The following is a 16,195-nucleotide window of genomic DNA, read 5'->3' as shown; positions in this document are numbered from 1 at the left end:
TGCTCTGCCCTCATTGACTCGGGGGCGGAGGGAAATTTTCTTGATGAGACGTGGGCGGTTAAACACGGCCTTCCCCTTCATGAATTAAAGGAGACTCCCACAGCTTTTGCCCTGGACGGCCGGGCGCTGTCTAACATCCGTTTAGCCACTGCCCCGGTGAGTCTAACCACATCTGGCAACCACCAAGAGACCATTTCCTTTCTAGTGTTTCATTCTCCTATGGCCCCCATTGTCCTAGGACATCCGTGGTTAACACAGCACAATCCCCAGATAAACTGGTCAGATAGTTCTATTATGTCATGGAGCTTGCCTTGTCATACAAATTGTCTTGTCTCTGCTGTTTCCTCTGTCTCACCTGTGTCTGTTTTTCAGGAGGAGTCCATTGATTTATCTGGAGTCCCGGAGGAGTACCACGATCTGCGAGCGGTGTTTAGTCGTTCCCGGGCCGCTTCTCTCCCTCCGCACCGTCCTTATGATTGTAGTATCGACCTTCTTCCTGGCACCTCTCCTCCCCGTGGCCGTTCATATTCCTTGTCTGCTCCTGAACGCAAGGCACTTGAGAGATATCTCGACGAATCTCTCATGGCGGGTACCATTGTCCCTTCCTCCTCCCCCGCCGGTGCGGGATTTTTCTTCGTAAAAAAGAAGGGCGGTTCCCTGCGCCCCTGCATTGATTATCGTGGGCTGAATGACATCACCATTAAGAACCGGTATCCGTTACCACTGATGTCATCGGCCTTCGAGATCCTGCAGGGGGCAAGGATTTTCACGAAGTTAGATCTCCGTAACGCATACCATTTGGTGCGCATTAAGGAGGGGGACGAGTGGAAGACGGCGTTTAATTCCCCCTGTTAGGACACTTTGAATACCGGGTGCTACCGTTCGGGCTGGTAAACGCCCCAGCCGTTTTTCAAGCGCTCGTTAACGATGTGTTAAGAGACATGCTCAACATCTTTGTCTTTGTGTACCTGGATGACATCCTCATTTTCTCCCCGAATCTCCAGGTACACACCCAACACGTTCGTCGCGTATTACAGCGCTTATTGGAGAATCGTCTCTATGTAAAGGCGGAGAAATGCGCATTCCATGTCCAGTCGGTTACCTTCCTTGGTTCGGTCGTGTCGGCAAGGGGCATAAGCATGGACCCCTCCAAGATTCAGGCAGTCACTGATTGGCCCGTTCCCGAGTCTCGCTCGGCTCTTCAGCGGTTTCTGGGGTTTGCGAACTTTTATCACCGCTTCATACGTAATTTCAGTCAGGTTGCCGCTCCCCTGACTGCTCTTACGTCTGCGAAGTCCCCCTTTGTCTGGTCTAAAAATGCTCAGTGCGCTTTCGAACGTCTTAAGAGTCTGTTTACATCTGCGCCTATTCTAATTTCGCCTGATCCGGAGAGCCAATTTATCATCGAGGTTGACGCGTCTGAAGTCGGAGTGGGAGCTGTGCTTTCGCAGCGCTCCCCTCTCGATCATAAGGTTCACCCGTGCGCTTTTTTTCGCGCCGGCTCTCGTCAGCTGAACGCAACTATGACGTGGGTAATAGGGAGCTCCTTGCCATCCGGCTGGCCTTAGAGGAGTGGCGTCATTGGCTTGAGGGAGCCTCCACTCCGTTTATCGTCTGGACTGACCATCGTAACTTAGAGTATATCCGCTCCGCCAAGAGACTTAATGCTAGACAGGCTCGCTGGGCTCTTTTTTTTCAGGCGTTTTAGTTTTACGATCTCTTACAGACCTGGGTCTAGGAACGTTAAACCTGACGCTCTTTCTCGCCAGTTCTCTTCCTCTGATGATGGTGCCACCACGGAGACCATCCTACCGGAAGGATGCGTGGTTGGTTCCGTCACGTGGGGAGTGGAACGGTTGGTGAGAGGAGCGCTGGCGCACACCGTCGTTCCTCGGGGGTGCCCTGAGGGTAAACTTTTTGTCGTACAGTCGGTTCGTCCAGCTGTTCTTCGCTGGAGTCACGCCTCTAGATTTGTTGCGCATCCAGGGGTGGGGCGCACGCTGGCAGTTGTCCGCCAGCGATTCTGGTGGCCTGCCATGGAACGTGAGATACGTCGATTTGTCGCGTCATGTTCTGTCTGTGCGCAGCAAAAGTCCGGTAATTCGCCTCCCAAGGGTCTTCTTCGTCCCCTCTCTATTCCCTCCCGCCCTTGGTCCCATATTGCCCTGGATTTTGTCACGGGGCTTCCCCCCTCCTGTGGCAATACGGTGATTCTGACTGTTGTTGACCGATTTTCTAAGGCGGTTCATTTTGTCCCTCTTCCCAAGCTTCCGTCGGCTAAAGAGACTGCGCGTACGGTCGTGGACCACGTCTTTAGGATTCATGGACTTCCTACGGATGTGGTTTCGGATAGGGGGCCCCAATTTGTTTCTAACTTTTGGAGGGAGTTCTGTCGGCAGATTGGGGCTACCGCCAGTCTGTCGTCAGGGTTTCACCCACAGACTAATGGTCAGGCCGAGCGCGCTAATCAGGACCTTGGGCGGATGCTTCGCTGTTTGGCAGCTAGAAACCCCTCCTCCTGGTGCGAACAATTGACTTGGGCAGAATATGCGCATAATTCGTTGCCATCGTCGTCCACTGGCCTGTCTCCGTTTTCATGTTGCTTGGGTTACCAGCCACCTCTGTTTCCCTCTCAGGAGAGCGCGGCTGCCGTTCCCTCGGTTCAAGCGTTCATTCAGCGCTGTCGTCGTACTTGGAGGAGAGTGAGATCGGTTCTTTGCCGGACAGCGGAACGCACCCGTCGGGCCGCTAACCGTCGTCGGTCTAAAGCACCTAGGTATGTGTGTGGTCAGAAAGTTTGGCTCTCCACACGTAATTTACCCATTCAGACGCCCGCTCGTAAGTTGGCTCCCCGTTTCATTGGGCCCTATGTCGTTACTAAGGTTATCAGTCCAGCGGCAGTACGGCTCAGGTTGCCACATTCCCTTAAGCGCGTTCACCCGGTTTTCCATGTCTCATGCATTAAGACCGCGGTTCGCACTCGGTTGCCTCCCCCCCCCTGCCATTCGTGCTAACTCCCCCGTCTTTAAGGTTAAGAAGCTGCTGGATGTCCGACCCCGAGGGCGGGGTCATCAGTATCTTGTCGATTGGGAGGGATTCGGTCCGGAGGAGAGAAGCTGGGTACCAGGAAGGGATGTGCTGGACCGCTCGCTTATCGAGGACTTCCTCCGCTCCCGGCAGTCTTCCTCGGGGGCGCCAGGTGGCGCCCGTCGGGGAGGGGGTACTGTCAGGAGTTTGGTTTGACTTCTCTGGCTTTACTCTTCTCTGTACGCCTTCTCTCAGCTGCTCGCTATATTAATTAGCGGCCGCGCTCTGTGCATCTCACACCTGTCCCCCCTTTGTCCTGATCACCTTGCTATTTAACTCTCATGCTCTTCTCCCCTCTTCGTCGGGTTATTGTTTGTTCTTTCATGTCGGCAACTAACGTCTTGTCCTCTTATGCTCGCCTAGTCCTGTTTCGCCGTGTGTGTGTGGTTCAAGAGGATTTTCCCCTGGGTTCTGCGGCTTCCCAGTCTGCTCTTCAGCACCGGCGTATCAGCCGAGTGAGGTGTGCGTTTCGACGCGTCCTGCGTGCGCTCCCTGGCCAGCAGTACCCGTTACCAGGCTACCCGCCAGCTCCTTATATGTACTCTTTTGTTTATCTCTCCTGACCTGCGTCCGCCTATACGGCTGGTAACTGGCAGTCAGCCTTATTTTCCCTGTTCCCGCTCAATAAATTACTAATTTACCAGCATTCGCTTTTGGGTCCTTTCTACATTGTGACAGACGTCAGCATGTCCCCAGCAGCCCGAAAAGCACACGCTGACGTCAGCATTTGTGACGTTGCTCTGACTCAGCTTTTCAAACCGGAAATCGCACAAAAATTACTTTTTCACATATGAATAACATTAATGAGTACCCTTAGTGTTTTAATTGATGTGCAGCCTATACATATCTTTTTACATCTCAAAAAAAGTGTTTTGGGGTTTCATGACCCTTTAAACTAATTCAACCAAGTGCCTTTGAGGAAGTGGATGATTACGTTACTGTTGATCATCTGTCCGTCATCGTCTAAAGCCTGCCCTGACAATTTCATTGGTCTGAATAGTTTCTGTTCGGGCATAATTACTCCTCTATGGATCAAGTCCAGACCGAACTGCCCGAGCTCAAATGTTGTGGCGGGGGCTGAGTTTGGGTGGCATCCATGCTAATTATTCCTGGTTTCCTTGCAGGCTTCTGTGTGGCGGAACCTTATAACGTGCGGGCTTGGAAGCCGTTCTTCATAGACCTGCGGTTGCCTCACTCAGTGTCCAGAAATGAACATGTGCAAATCAAAGCTGTGATCCAAAACTACAAGAACGCAACATTTACAGTTAGATTCACACCATCATCAAACAATTACCCCACTCCCACTGTAAGCGTCTGTGAGCTGACCTGAAAAATGTGTCTGTTTGCAGGTAATGGTGATCCTGGATAAGACAGAGGACATGTGTAGTGTGGCATTTGGCGGACCCCACAGACAGCAGGTTTCGGTGCAGGCCATGTCCTCCAAGCTCATTACATACACTATTATCCCCCTTAAAACAGGAGAGCTCCCCCTACAGGTCACAGCCATTGACTCCTCCTTCATGTGGCAAGATGCAGTGAGGAAGAATCTACGTGTGGTAGTAAGTGGGCTACTAAAGCCTGCTCTGTCTTGGATCTCACATATGTAATATTGAACATATTTTATATTAGATATGATACATGTTCATTTATTTTATATGTTTTTAGTAACTGTGTGGCACATGATTCTGTATCTTGTGTTTTAGGTAGAAGGCATCCAGACAATTAAAGTGAGGAGTTTTGTGTTGAACCCTACTGAGAAAGGAGACCGTGGTAAGACTATATATTTAGATTATTCATGATCAATGAAATGATAACACACACACAAAAAAAAACTTGTAGCAAGTATTAATGGGTCTTTATGCATGAATTATATGTACACTATATTGAAAAAGTATTGAGACACCTGACTATTACACCAACAAGGACTACATACACATTAATATGGAGTTGGTCTGCCATTTCCGGTGAATAATTCACTGTAATGCACTAAGAATTTCTTGTATTCTTCTTCAAATCCTTACATGCTTGGCAAGTTTATGTAATATTAGTAATGTAAATGTGATTATATTTTTTCATTTATACATTTTTGTTATAATAAATGATTAAATATATCCTTAATCTCAGCAGGGAGACAGATGATAGATGTGGGGAAGATGCAGCTGGACGCCGTTGTACCAAATTCTCTGCCAGAGACATTTGTCAATGTCAGAGGTTTGACGTTTTATATTATTGATAATATTATAAAGAAATAAATCAATATTCATAATATTATAAAAAAAGTATTTAAGCTCATTTTCATTATGGGCATTATTTCCCAGTTTTGTACTGATCTGTATGTGTTTTTTTATCCGTTCTTCAGGTGATTTGCTGGCAGACAGCATTGATAACTCCATTAAGGAGGACTCGCTGGCAGCACTGATCCGCATGCCGGGCGGGTGTGTGGAGCAGAACCTGGCCACAATCACACTGCCCCTCATTGCAGCCCATTACTTGGACCGCAGTGCAAACTGGGACGCTGTGGGAATAAATCGCAGAGATGAGGCCATCAAATACATAAAAACAGGTATTATTAGACACAAACAGGGATGACCTGCATTCTTTCACATACGATTAAGATGAATTATTTATATTATATTATTATTTTAATTTATAGGTTATGAAAATCAACTTAATTATCGGAAAGCGGATGACTCGTACCCTCCCTACGCCAAAGAAGGCACCAGCACATGGTATTCATGCCAGCACAGCACTATATTTAACATTTCCCAGTAGAGTTCATCTGTCTTTATTTTCTCTTTTTGTCGGTCACTTCAAAATTGCTGCATGAGAGTTACTGCACGAACTGCATTCGGCAACCTACTATACTATGCTTTTCGAGCTACGAGGGTTACTGTGCAGGCCCTGGGTCGGGCAATGTCAATCTTGGAGCGCCATGTAACAAATTAGCTCAAAGGCGAAATATTAATAATAAATCATAACTTGTTATAATTAATTCTAAATATTTTGATCAGTTAACTGAATTAACTTCATGTAATTTAACTAATATTACAATCAACTAATAATCTGTTCGTCCAGCAAACACTCAGTACTGATTTGTCTATCAACTCTTCAGAAAGGAGATCTTCTGTGGCCACAGAAAAATAACTCTTTCTTAACTTGTAGCTACGATGGATTTGTTAAAGTGACAATTTATTTAGAAGCAGACCAGAACCAACTCGAACAAATGTCCACAAGAGTTTAACACCTGGGACAACCATCAGTTATGACAACAGCTTTAACTAACAGAGCAATTTTGTATATCGTACGTTATTGCATTTGCGGGTCATACACTCATACAGGACATTTGCATTCTCAACTACTTCAATGACTGGCGGGAGTTGCGAACACACAGACCAGGTGCTTTGGCACCTAGCCTGAGTGGGCCTTCAGGTCAACTGGGAGAAGAGCAAGCTCTCCCCTGCACAGAACAGCTCTTTTCTCGATTTGGAGTTGAACTTGGTTGCCATGACTGTGCGGCTGTCTTTAGACCACTTTCAGTCAATGCTGCATTGCTTGAACTAATACTTTCAGAGGCTACTGGGGCATATGGCTTCCGCAGTCACACCGCTCGGATTGTTACATATGAGACCACTGCAATATTACCCTAAGATGGAATGAAAACAGTTTTGTCTTAAGTTTTTTATCAGGTAAGTCTCGATGAACTGGCTGTGTGTAGTGATTGCATTGGTGCCTTTCCCCTCTCTGAGGTAACGTGCACTCATAGGTCTAGTTAATTTCCCCAGAAATGATGATCCCTAGTCCATCCCTCCATCATTTTAGCACCTTTTCAGTAGATGAGTTTGGCAGAAGGAACTCATTACCAACCCCATTACTTGAGAGCTGCCCCTTTTTAGGTGAGCCTGTGTAATCAGGCTGGTGTTTCGTATGTAGTAGTTGCCCTGATGGTTACCCCATACAATGTATTTTCCACTGTTCAGTCTCCTTGTTGGCAAACCCAGTGTCTTCCCCTCAAGCTAGCTCTGTTTGCGCTCACTGGTAGCCTCCCCCTTGGTGGAGTTGGATGTTGTCTCCAAAGCGTTCCTGTTCCTCTGGGAAAGAGAATGCTTTCCAATGTTAAAAACCAGATGTGAGCTGTGGAGACCTGAGGCCATTAGACGCTACCTTGGCTCCTCAGAACAAAACTTGCGCACCGGTCGGCTTATATACTTATATGTACAGGGCGTGGCCTGGCATGCAAATTCTGCATGCCAATTTCATTGGCCTTTTCTGAAATTCTCAGAGGAGATTGGGGCTCCCAAAAGCAAATCCTATATGTAATTTTGGCAAACGTCTCTGTTCCCTCCATCAGGGAACGAGGGTTACCATACATAAACAAGATGGTTCTGTCGATTTCAGGATCACTGCATATGTAGTGAAGGTGTTCTCCATGGCACACTCGTTTATCACTGTCAATGAGAAGCATCTGTGTGGCCCTTTGCTGTACCTACTCAAGAATAAACAGCGTCCAGATGGATCCTTTGAGGAGAACAATCCTGTCTACGACACCAGTATGACGGTGAGAATTAATAACTAATTTCATAATAATCTATAAAAGTGGACCACTGTTATCTGAATGCTTTCTCACAGTACTAACTAACACATGTTTTGTGATGCAGGGAGGTCTGCAGGGTTCTGAATCCAGAGTGTCTCTGACTGCATTCGTGCTTATTGCTTTGGCAGAGGCACAAAATACTGTTACCTGCCAAGAGCCAGACCTCAACATACAGGTAACTTCACTCTTTAAAACAGATAAAAACACCTGAAGTAAACAGCAGTTGCATTAAATTATTAATAGCTATATTAAATAATTAGCAAAATGGCTGAATTAAATAATTAGGACAACAACTCAGTTAAATAATTAGGACAATAGCTATGGACAATAGGTGTCACATTTAACATTGGTGCGAGGATTTAAGTGCAGAGAAATGATAATTGATTATGAAATAAAACATAAATTCAAATCAAAACCCATGAGGGGGCAACATAACTAGAAATAACAAAACTAACTGAAAACATACCAAAGCAGGAAAACGGGAGACATAGACATCACAACGATCCCTCAAAGACTGACAAACACAAGGAGCTATAAAGGGAACAAATCAAGCAGGGAATCAGGGGACACAGGTGGGGTAATTGAAACCAATAATCAGATAACAAGGGGGAGGGATCAGAAAATGACAGGAGCACATGCTCAACATAACAAAACCAACATGTGCACAAAAGACAGGACAGGCATGTGACACTACCCTCCTTAAAGAGCGGCCACCAGACGCTCCACTAGGGACAGGAGGGACAGACCCAAGAGGGACAGACCAGGGTGGGACGGGAGGAACAGACCAGGGTGGGACAGGAGGGACAGAGGAGGGCGGGATAGGAGAGACAGACCAGGGCGGGATGGGAGGGACAGACCAGGGCGGGATAAACAATGGAGGAATGGGGAAAACAAAAAGTTCAGGGAGCCATGGTGGATTGCAGAGCTCAGACGGCCAGGGCGGGAACAGAGCAAGATGCCTGGGTGGTGTGGGAGGAGACAGAGAGTCCATCGGCACCGAGTGCACCGGCACCAAGTCCACTGGCACAGAGTCCACCGGCACAGGATTTACCGGAACTGGGACGACCGGAACTGGATCCCCTGGAACTGGGACCATCAGAACATGATCCACCGGCACACGATCCACCGGCACACGGACCACCGGAACACGATCCACTGGCACAGGGACCACCGGAACATGATTCACCGGGACTGGGACCACCGGAACTGGGACCCCCGTAATACTATCCACCGGAACACGATCCCCCGGCACAGGGACCACCAGAACTGGGACCACCGGAACACAATCCACCGAAACTGGGACCACCGGCATTGTGGATAACACCTTGTGCTTCTCCCAAGCATGCAGGACTGCCATCATGAAGCATCCCATTACAGCCCTCCAGGCCTTGTCTGGACTCGGGACTACCGGAACTGGGATCACCAGAACTGGGACCACCGGAACATGATCCACCGGAACTTGGACCACTGGCACAGGGACCACCGGAACATGATCCACTGGAACTTGGACCTCCGGAACACGATCCACCGGCACAGGGACCACCAGAACTTGGACCCCCGGAACACGATCCACTGGAACTCAGACCACCGGAACACGATCCACTGGCACAGGGACCACCGGAACTGGGACTCGGTGCCGCTGGACTGGTTGCCGGTGGACTCTGTGTCGGTGGACTCTGTGTCTCCTCCCGCACCATCCAGGCATCTTGCTCTATTCCCACCCTGGCCGTCTGAGCTCTGCAAGCCACCATGGCTCCTTGAACTTTTTGTTTTCCCCGTTCCTCCATTGTTTACCCCTCCCTTGTCTGTTCCTTCCTTGTCTGTTCCTCCCGTCACACCCTGGTCTGTTCCTCCCGTCCCGCCCTAGTCTGTTCCTCCCGTCCCACCCTGGTCTGTCCTTCCCGTCCCACCCTGGTCTGTCCCTCCCGTCCCGCCCTGGTCTGTTCCTCCCGTCATTTATCATTTCACTGATTCATGTGCTTCCAAGCAAAGCAAAAAAAAAAATATTTTAACAACATACTTTTTTATGTTTTATGTTAAATGGTGCTAATTGTATTTTCTACATTCGATCGGTAATTGCAGGAAAAGTCCGGAAAAGCAGCAATGTATATAAGAGAGCATTTCCCCCGGCTGACGAGGCCGTACTCAGCGGCTATAGCATGCTACGCCTTAGCAGTTTCCAACCACGGCTGCCAGAAGAGCATGTTGTTAAAATTAGCCTCACCTGGTACCTAGCGTTTGAAAATAAATAAAAAATAAATATGTTGCTTCCTGTGGTCTTGTTTTTCCTCATCTTTCTTTATTTTCTGTCTACAGATCGTACCCACTGGCATGACTCTGCTAATCATTTCTTCACACTGGAAGCTACAGGCTACGCATTGTTAGCGCTTATCAAAAGTGGCCACATGGAAGAAGCAGCCGCCCCCTTTAAATGGCTGAGCGAGAAGCGTGGAATTGGAGGAGGGTACGGCTCTACTCAGGTAAAAACCATGTGTAAACCTTCTGTAACTGTCTTATATTTGTATTTAAGGCACATGGTTATTCATATAATGCCTGTTTTTCTCCCATTAGTCTACTATGGTAGTGCTACAGGCCGTTTCTGAGTACCTTGTAAAGAGACCTCCTCCTACTGACCTTAATTTGATGGTGCAGCTCAGTGTTCCCGGTCGCAGTGACATACGCTGGAACTTTGATCCCAAAGTTGCTTATGTGGCCCGATCTTCACGGGTGCGATCTTTCAATCTCCCCTTTATGCTTTTTAGAGATATATGTGGTGTTATTATACTGCCAAATACTGAAAGAGCATTACTGTAGCATCAAAAAACTATAATGTAATGTGCAATCTAATGTAGAATCTAAAAGTAGGCTTGGTTGATGGGATTACAAATAGATGAGGGAGACATACTCGATTACACCAGGTGTTTTTATCCATCTCTTTTGTCCTCTTTTATCCACTTCTCTGTCCTTATTTCTTTGAGGGGAGAGTGTATGGGTGGGTAAATGTATGGGCTTTTTCAGATCTTTCAATCAAATGAACAAAATAAGCTCACACAATTTACGTTGAACGCGCAGAGAAAACATACAGAGAGCATTAGTTTTTGTTTCTGCTCTGACAGAATGGAAATTTATACAGTATTTGGATATTTTTCTTACAAAAACCCATCACTTCACTTTAGAAGGCCTTTAATAACACACTGGAGTTGTATAGAGTACATTTTATGATGGATGGATGTGCTTTTTTGGGCTTAAAATCTAGGATAAAATTCACTCCCATTGTAAAGTTTGGAAGAGCCAGGATATTTTTTTTATATAACTCTAATTGTGTTCGGCTTAAAGAAGAAAGCCATACACCTAGGATGGCTTGAGGGTGAGTAAATTATAGGATCATTTTTGGCGGAATTAACCCTTTATTACCAGGTGTAAACAGGCCTTAAGCTGAAAAGATTTACACACACACTTTACTCTTTCGACATTTAGCAGTATAACAACTCCATAGATAACGGAAAAGAATGCTGAGATGAAATACAATAACTCCGTTACTTACCTTCATTATCTCTTCCAGGTACCTCTTGACCAGGAATTCACAGTGGAGGCTTCTGGAAAGGGCAAGGGAATTTTGGAGGTGCTAAATGCCAACATCCACACAAGTATTGAATTATTAAAATATATAACCAAGACGTTTTTTGTTTACAATCTTTTCTCTGTTGCATTTTATGTGTCCCAGGTAGTGACTGTGTACCACCAGCTTCCTAATGTGTATGAGAAAAGCACATGTAACGGCTTTCAGCTAGACGTCTCCATCGCTGAGACTAATGGTATGCTCTCTAGTTTTATATGGAAGCTTGTTTCCGCCAGATAACAAAAAAGGTAATTGTAGTGTTTTATCTCAAATTTCAGACTATTTTTCTCGCAATTGCGAGTTTATATCTTGCAGTTCTGACTTTTCTTCTCAGAGCTATCAGAAATGTCCGACTTCCCACTTTTGAAGTTGTAATTACGAGCTTGTTGCATTCAAGTGCTTTGTTGTAGGAAAGAACAGGAATCATGGAGGACAACAGGTTTATTTTTGCTTATTTATTGGGAAAATCTTAATAAATTCAAAATGATATTTAGCATCCCATTCATTGACAACCATATTAATATTTACCGTGTTATTTACATAGCTTGCTGGCAATTATGGAATTTTTGCAGACTATTTTTACTGTGTATAAAACATATAAATGGTTATTCATATATGTAAATATGCAGAAATTTAGGGACAAGACAAGGCAATGATGCTGTTATGAAAAAAATGATAAAGAATAGCAGTCACAGCAGCAATTGTTCTCCCCTCCGACCTGTTAAAATGTTATGGTATGCCCAAACTCGGGAACATGGATATCAAAATTATCCACAAGCTTCCCAATAGTAAATATGACTTCAGATACACACATATGGATACGTATTTAGGATAATTCTGAAAGCATGTGAAGGCAGCACAAGAAATATAAAAAAATGGTTATCTTCAAATATATTAGTTAATGAAATATTTGTTTTATACTGTATATTTTTAATCATTCTATAAAACTAAAAATGTTTGCTACCCTTATTTATTGGTAAGGTTCTGATAATCATGATTTCTGATAACTTTTTTTACACTGTACATAGCATACACATTTCATTAAGATCACTTTTTGGTCCATTTCAGATAAAACCCCACCGGATGTAGAAAAGTCCTACAGACTCAATATTCACGTGAGGTGAGCACTTATATATAGAGCACTTATATATACAATAGGCAGATATCAATCTTTTCCCAGGATAGATTATTGCAATACTTACAATTCTCTGCTTTGCACCCCCAAGGGCTCTGGAGGCACGGCAAGTGAGGATGGTAATTCTGGACATCGGCCTGCCGACCGGCTTTGAGCCTGAAAACTCAGATTTAGAATTGGTAAGACCAAACTCATAATGTGGCATTACATTAGCGATAGCTGCTAATCCTGTTGCTAGCTGTGTTGTAGCCTACCTAGACAGCATTTAAGGCATCAAATAGGTGCTCGAGACACGAAAGCTCTAATTTTGGCTAAATTTAGCAGCATTACTTGTATCTATCATGGAGCATACATCCAAGCTACATCCAAGATGGCTAAAAAAAAAAAAAAAACATGAAAAAAAGTAGATTGTTTTTTCATTCAACACACCAGTGGGATTTTCTACCCAACATGTTTGTGTGCTTTGTATTTTTATGCTAAGTGTATTGTGCTTTTAGCTGAGCAACATGCTAACACTGAACTCTATTGGAGAGATAGGATGCAAACTATGTAGGCATTCCTACATAGACAGTGCGCAGCAAAGCAAACCATTAGGCTATAGATATGATAATATGAGGATTGATTTTTCAGCTTCAAAATTCAGTGGACCGCTATATTAACAACTTCCAAGTGGTGGACAACCTGAGTGACAGAGGATCCCTCATAATTCACTTGTTTAAGGTAACCTAACAACCACCCTAAAAGTTCATACTTGTTTAACATGATGTAAATGAAGGCAACATCGAATAATTGTCTTTGTATGAATGATCCGGACAGGTGTCCAGTACTGAGACAGATATGATCTCATTCAGACTGCATCAGAAGTTTAAAGTGGGGCTCCTTCAGCCTTCCACTGTCACAGTTTACCAGTACTACAACAAAGGTTCGTACACACAAAGGTTTGCGAAGTTATGCTGCTAATCTACACTGTTAAGTGTTAAACTTAACACTTAACTCTTCTCAAACTGTGCATAGAGGCATGAGGTTTATTTTCTGAGCAACCGAAAATGCTATCAATTCCACTGCAATGCACTAGCAAACATTAGGAACACCTTGCTATTCACTCAGAATGGAGTTTTGCAGGTAAATATGCGAGAGGCAGAGTAGTGGAATGAAGAAAAAACTTGTCTAGAGACAAGTTTTTTCCCCTTATCAAAGTGCTTAAAGCACCTGCACACGTTACCTTTCCTCAGTTGTTATTCGCTTCTTGCGACCACTGGAATATTTTACACTCAGCTATTGTTTTTGTGGACTTAACTATTGTCTGCAGGAGGACACAACTTTTGGATCAACCTCCGCCGAACGTGATTGTCCTATCAGCCAGGTAAAGTGCCTCTGAAAAAGAGCGGGACGTCTATGATGGGAAACTTTTGAGAAACCGTTTTTCCTGTCCTCCATGAAACATTGCTAGGGAGACCTGAATGTTAAAGGGGTCATGAACTGAGAAATCAACTTTTCATTCAGCCTTTGATATGTAAAAGTTCATTTTGATATACGCATATCCTGTAAGTTTCAGAGCTGAAAACTTTTATTGACACCAGGACCATGAAATGTTCAATTTCAGAATGTGCCAAGCTGTGAGGTCAGTGTGTGGTGAAACGGTGCCTCGACAGAACAAGAATTGCCTGATTTTGTAGTCTCGCCCACCGACTCATGTAAGAAATATGACATAAATAACATGGGCCTTCGTAGGGCTAAATGGATCATTTATATGAAGTGTTGTTGGTTCATTGTGCTGATCATACTAGAACATGTATGGGCCAGGGCTGGCTACGCCCAATGTCCCGGACAATGTGTTTTTTTCAGACGGGCTACCAAAATGTAAGCTTGTCGGCAAGCCGGTGAATCTTAAATAGTGAAATACTGTTCCTTTCTTGATGTGCAATGTTCACTCTTTTGACTTGATATTTGAAGGAAAAAGACAATCGCAGGAGTTTCGAGTTTTCCCACACGCTTTCAAAACAATTCCTCATGTCTACTCACGGGGGAGCCGGAGCTCATTATAATATGCAAAGCTTATCCAATCATAGCAGTGGGCGTTTACTTCCAAGTCTTTAGAGCGGCACACCCATGAAAACTGAGCGTTCCATGAGAGAGGCTACAAAACCAGGGTAGAAAATAAACTATTACTTATTCATTATGATTTTTTTAATGTAAAAACCACCCAAGCGTCATTAGCTGACCTCAGATAACAGTATAAGAAATAAAAAAGGCAGTTCATGACCCCTTTAAGGATATGGGCTCTCTCGGTATGAGTGACCCCCCACCATTGAGCCCTGTATCGCAGGCACCTTAATCCTTCTCAAGTTGGCCCGCTCACCCATGGATTGCTTGGGCCGCATCCATCCACCAGGCCTTTTTTATAAACCCTTGGCATTAGTAGTCAGAGACCTCAACTCATCCTTCCTGCTTTCCGATTTCCAGACTGAACTCCTGGTCGAGATGGGAGAATAACAGGAGAAATGGAGACCCGTTTTCTGACAGGAGATTGTCACTGTCAATGACCTTGTTCTCCATAATACCTGTCAAGCTGCCTAAGCTAACAGACATTCTTTGGCTCTCTCTGCGGTAGGACAATGTGTACTGTGGCTTAATCTATCTGGCCTTCCTGGTCGCTGGAGCGTGGGTTGAGTCTGGCCATGCTCTCTTTGGTCCTGCCGTTGCTTCAATGCAACAGATGCAATGATTCAGACTATTATGAAAGACCAAAGACTTCAGTTTGCCAGAAAAACCCTTTAGGAGTTATCTTTTCTCACAAAAGAGAGCTCCACTTACATTCTGAAAGACGAGATCTCTACTTTCCTCGAGAAGGGGGCAGTGCAAGTGGTACCCCGGCATTAATGCCATCAGAGTTTTCTCCCGTTATTTCCTAAGTCCAAAGAAGGACTGGTCTCTGTGTCCTATTCTGGCAATTTCAATTACAATGCACGAGTGTTTCATAATATTAACCCTTGGCGTTCTCTCTCATTCAATAAATAGAATAATTGGTTCACATCGACTGATCTAAAAGATGCTTTTTTCCACTAAGCATTTATCCTCCATACCGGAAGTTTCTTTGTGCCACCTAGCAAGGTGTATGTTATGAATTCAAAGTTTTTCTGTTCGGGCTCGCTCTCAGAGAGCATTCTGTCTTTCTTTTGAGGCTAGCACGTTGAGAAAAGCGGGGCTCAAAATCCCGACAAAGAGGATTGGCTGATTATAACTGATTTAATAGAGAAAGTGATGCAAAACACTGCTTGTGTGATTTCAGCTTTTCATCCTTTGGACTCCACAAAACACATTTCCAAGCAACACCTCTCTCGTTGGCTTGTGGAAGCTATATCTTTGGCATATGAATCTAAGGTGGAGTGCAGCCTTCAGTGGGCCTCAGAGCACACTCAACTAGGGATATGGCTGCCTCTTGGGCTCTGTTTAAAGGGGTTTCCTCCCCCATGCGTTTGTCAGATTTTACCAGCTCGAACTCACCAGGCCCCTGGTAGCTCATTCTCTCCTGGGTGTGGGCTTTTTGTAGCCTTGTGCTGGCCCTCTACCCCTCTTTAAGCTTGGGCTATCTAGCCCCGTTTTTTTTTTTTACGTCACTAGCATCTTATTTGTACCCTCACTTGGCACCATACAATTTTATCATTGTGTGGTTTCAGGTTTCATGATATTCATGAATGCATGTAGCTTAATTTCTTTCATTGCTGGTGTTGCATCCTCACTTTGTGTGTGGTCTACTACTTTG

The 16,195-nt window shown here is 45.0% G+C and overlaps 1 protein-coding gene across 1 annotated transcript in view; it reads left to right on the top strand.

Moving 5' to 3' along the window:
• The window catches only part of LOC137040484 (complement C3-like), a 46,353-nt gene that overhangs the window by 27,489 nt on the left and 2,669 nt on the right, over positions 1-16,195 (top strand). Inside the window, exons 21-37 of the mRNA XM_067416142.1 lie at positions 4,212-4,351; positions 4,437-4,646; positions 4,791-4,857; positions 5,212-5,298; positions 5,447-5,650; positions 5,741-5,816; positions 7,483-7,642; positions 7,743-7,853; positions 9,761-9,905; positions 9,995-10,158; positions 10,250-10,405; positions 11,241-11,300; positions 11,403-11,493; positions 12,366-12,417; positions 12,524-12,611; positions 13,063-13,152; positions 13,249-13,354. Of these exons, the coding sequence (XP_067272243.1) occupies positions 4,212-4,351; positions 4,437-4,646; positions 4,791-4,857; positions 5,212-5,298; positions 5,447-5,650; positions 5,741-5,816; positions 7,483-7,642; positions 7,743-7,853; positions 9,761-9,905; positions 9,995-10,158; positions 10,250-10,405; positions 11,241-11,300; positions 11,403-11,493; positions 12,366-12,417; positions 12,524-12,611; positions 13,063-13,152; positions 13,249-13,354 (2,007 nt within the window). The remainder of the gene's footprint in view (positions 1-4,211; positions 4,352-4,436; positions 4,647-4,790; positions 4,858-5,211; positions 5,299-5,446; positions 5,651-5,740; positions 5,817-7,482; positions 7,643-7,742; positions 7,854-9,760; positions 9,906-9,994; positions 10,159-10,249; positions 10,406-11,240; positions 11,301-11,402; positions 11,494-12,365; positions 12,418-12,523; positions 12,612-13,062; positions 13,153-13,248; positions 13,355-16,195) is intronic.

This window comes from Pseudorasbora parva, chromosome 14 (genome assembly GCF_024679245.1).
Source record: "Pseudorasbora parva isolate DD20220531a chromosome 14, ASM2467924v1, whole genome shotgun sequence".
Classification (NCBI taxonomy): domain Eukaryota; kingdom Metazoa; phylum Chordata; class Actinopteri; order Cypriniformes; family Gobionidae; genus Pseudorasbora; species Pseudorasbora parva.
This window is presented reverse-complemented; position numbering and strand designations above follow the sequence as displayed.